Consider the following 3,836-nt stretch of genomic DNA (forward strand, 5'->3'; position numbering starts at 1 on the left):
CCATCAACTTGGACACACATAAGTATTGCAACGTAACAAACAAACGATCAACTCAGCTTTAAATTTGACTAACATCCAATAATATATATTCAATATGATCTATTTCTCTGCTGACATGGGTAGATTTGATTGTAAATTCGTAGCGCCGGATCGTACCCTATTCCTTTATTTGTAAATTCGACCTTAATTATGTATATGCGGTTCTGAAGAAGACCAAGTATGGTCGAAACGTAAACTAATTCGATTGTACTATTGTATTTTGAATATATAAATGTTAACACCTATTTTTGCTCGAAATTTGGCCATTGTTATTTGTTTAGCTGTAAAATTATATTGTTATATATTCATTTATATATTTATTTATTTATTTATAAATTCACTTATATATTCAGTTATATATTTATTTATAAATTCACTTATATATATTCATTTATATATATTTATTAATAATATGTATTTTTTGCGAAGAGGACTCATCGGAGCGGTGTTAAAAAAATCCAGGAACCACATGCGTTTGTACGCTGCGAGGATTCGCAGCATGTTTCGGGACGCCGCGCGACTCGATTCATCGGCGAAGCGTCCCGATACATGCTGCGACGGCAACGATGACAACGACGACGAAGACAACAACGACGACGACGACGACGACGACGAGGAGGATGAGAGCGGTCGCGGCAATATTGATATCAACTTGATTGACGTCGACTTCGAGGACGACGTCGTCGAGGGCTGGCCCTCCGTTTCTAACAAGAAATAATATGTAAAAAAATAAATATAGTAAATAAGTAGTATATAATATAATATAACATAATATACTATAATATAATATAACATAATATAATATAATATAATATAAAATATCATATGGATAAAATTATAATGTTATGTATATAAGTATATTAAACAATAAAGATTTTAATTTTATTTATATTATAGATAGAAAAAGATTATGTTACAACACCATATGTCAAATATCTTTTCTTTGGTTTCTTCTACTCCTTTTTTATATATATAATTCTTTTTTAATTTGGTTGACTAGAGCAAACTTTATACGCAATCAAAGATTTATATACGAATCTACGAAAACAAAACTTCCTCTATGAGGAAGCAGTAAGTATAAAGTAGTAAATAAGTAGTATATAATATACAAGAATAAATATAATATTGGATAAATATAATATTAAATAACTATTATATAAAGATAAATACGCGTGAACAGCAACGAGATTAGACGCTCCCGCCGCCGATGTCGCGCTTCCGCTCGACGCTCCCGACTCCGCTCATTGACAGTTTCGCGCGCTCGGCGTTATCGTTGCCGTTCTTCTTCGAGTTCGACGCTCTCGTTCGCTTGCTCGTCGCTATCGCTTGCGCGCTCGACGCTATCGCGCTCGGCGTTATCGAGTACGACTATACGTACGGTGTAGGTATGCGAATAATGAATAACTTCGTTCGTTGATTTTGCATCAGTTTTTTTATTGATTAAAATTATTGATTAAAATATAGATAGATAGATCTTTTTGTTATTGATTAAAATATATACATATATAGATGGATAAATACACATTTATATTTGATCCGTGGAGTCGATGCTCGAGAGACACTCGCGTCGCTCGTTCCACCAGTCGCGCAACTTCATCACGTTCTCCATCGCGCAGCACCGTTGATGGCGTCCGCAGCGAAACGTGCGATCGGCGCGAAGAAACTCCAGCCGATCGATGTCGTCGTACTCGGCGTCGATGGTCTCGATCGTCGCGTCGACGTCGCCGAGAATCTCCTCCAGCCACCTCTTCTTCTCGAGGCCTTTCACGTATATTCGCGCGCCGGGCGTCTCTTCTCCCTCGCCCAGGTCGTCGCACACCGCGCGTCGAATAATTGACCTGGCTAGGCGATAGTCCACGTCCCCGTCTTTCCAACGGAGGCCGTGATGGTTCGTCATCAGCCAGTTGGCTCTTGCTTTTTCGGCGTTCGTGAGCAGGTCCCACTTCATCGGCGCGCGAAACACGTGATGCGCGAGTTTGCGCGTCTCGCTTCGGAGCACGGCCACCTCCTTCGCGACGAATCTGTCGCTCACCACGAATCCCTGCAGGTCGACGAAGATCGTCGTTGCCGCTGCGGCCATCGAGTCAGTGCGCGTCGAACAATTCACGCTCAAACTGCTCGTTCCTAACGGGATCTGAGGAACGATCGAAGGATCCCCGTCTTTATATATATATCTCCCGTTTCCGGGGTGTGGTATCCTACAATCGCCATTTCCGCTAGATGATTTTGCGCACCACATTGGTCAGCGGACCGTACTCGATGACGCGATCGTGAACGATGAGACAAAAGGCGGTGGTCTTCGGCGGAACGTTTTCCTTGCATTCGAATTCGATGCGCACGTCCACGGTGGCGCTCTTCACCGCTTCGTTCTGGCGGGAACAATCGATCACCACGAGCGGCGCTACTCGCGCGAATTCGCGCGGGGAAAAGAGCGCGTCGTCGCGACTGTCCCCGTAGTACGCTCCTCGAAATTTCGCGTACATCTCGTACAGCACGGCGAACTTGTCGCTTTCAAAATCCGCGTTCACGTTGTCGTAAGGATAGAATTCCGAGTTGAGATACAATTTCACGTTGGCGAGCGCGCAATGATCGAACCTTGAGGAGTCCTCCGTGAATTCGTTTCGCCGTCCGGTCTGCAGCGCGAATATGACGTATCGCGGCTTCTCCAACTGCGGCCCGGCTTTCACGGCCCACGAATGCTTGGTCGTGCTCTGCAGCAGAGGAAATTCGTACAGGTCCCAAGAGCGAAAGCCCACGCTCAGAAATTGTCCGCTCTCCAACGTTCGCAAAAGCGACAATTTAGTCACGTCGTTAAATACGCCATTGCACCTTCAGTAGCGTAATTTTAGGATTCTTGGCGGGATCTCTCGGCACGGTTTTTTTCGGATCTACGACGCAGTTGACGTCGTTCCGAGCGCGTATCAGGATAAGTTCGTGTCGCGCGTTTATCACCACGCGTCTGTAGTCTTCGCAGAAACCCAAAAGAATATTCAAAGGTACGCAAAAGTTGAATTGACGGGACGCGTCGTTCAGATTCGATTCGTTCGTCGGATAACTCCATCCGGCGTTCTGCAGTCTCCTGGCTCGTTCGGCGGTCAGCGACGCGTAGTTCTTTATCGTGCTGGTTATGCCGACGTTTCTACACCGGTCGATCTCCACGCCGTCGAGTTCGTATCGAATCTCGTCGAACATAAACGCCACGCAGTTGTTGACCAATTTCGCGTATTGCCTTTGAGCATCCGTCGCTTCCGACGTCGTCGCGCCCGCGCCGTCGTCATAGAGTCGTCCCTCGACGTACAGAAAACTGTCGCACGGCAGCGTATACAGATCCTGTTGCTGTATGGGTATTCGTATCTCGTCGTTGTGCCCGAACGTTGTGTTCACGTACGGGTTATACGTGTGAGTCTCGATTCCGACGATGCGCTCGTCGAAGATCGGCTCACCGCCGATACTCAGGATGTCGGCCATGGTCTTTCCTTTCGAAGTAGAAACGACGCGTTTCTCACGGCGAGACCCAGCGATCGTAGAAACCTGACGTTGGCGTTGCTGAGAACGGCTCTCTTTCCTCCTCGACCACCACCACCACCACCTCTTCTCTTCCTTACGCTTTCGATTACGTCGTAGAACGGGCTGCTCGTTCGTACAATCCGCGCTCGATCCGTTCAGAACGAGCATCCCTCTCGCTCTCTCTCTTCAGGTCGCGGAGATACGCGCACACACACACACACACACACACTAACTGCGGCGACGACGTACGTGCAGTCTAATCGTTATCTCCTTGCCGCGAAAGTCGATCA

At 46.3% G+C, this 3,836-nt stretch overlaps 1 protein-coding gene across 1 annotated transcript; it reads right to left on the reverse strand.

Annotated features, from left to right (window-relative positions):
- Positions 1 to 2,255: 2,255 nt before the first annotated feature.
- LOC139786392 (uncharacterized) lies at positions 2,256 to 3,507 on the reverse strand. The gene is made up of 2 exons (XM_071725551.1): positions 2,869 to 3,507; positions 2,256 to 2,750 (listed from the first exon to the last, which is right to left on the reverse strand). The coding sequence occupies exons 1-2, from the start codon at positions 3,505 to 3,507 to the stop codon at positions 2,256 to 2,258; spliced, it is 1,134 nt and encodes a 377-aa protein (XP_071581652.1).
- Between the last annotated feature and the right edge of the window lie 329 nt (positions 3,508 to 3,836).

This window comes from Temnothorax nylanderi, unplaced genomic scaffold (genome assembly GCF_030848795.1).
Source record: "Temnothorax nylanderi isolate EJ_2023f unplaced genomic scaffold, tnyl_v1.0 TNYL_tig1025_pilon, whole genome shotgun sequence".
Classification (NCBI taxonomy): domain Eukaryota; kingdom Metazoa; phylum Arthropoda; class Insecta; order Hymenoptera; family Formicidae; genus Temnothorax; species Temnothorax nylanderi.

What these genes read in the sequence shown, in the direction of transcription:
- LOC139786392 (XM_071725551.1), bottom strand. Translation starts at nt 3,507, where the DNA reads ATGGCCGACATCCTGAGTATCGGCGGTGAGCCGATCTTCGACGAGCGC. An exon ending in CTAAAATTACGCTACTGAAG is followed by an intron (nt 2,751 to 2,868) that starts GTGCAATGGCGT and finishes CCTCTGCTGCAG; the next exon opens with AGCACGACCAAGCATTCGTG.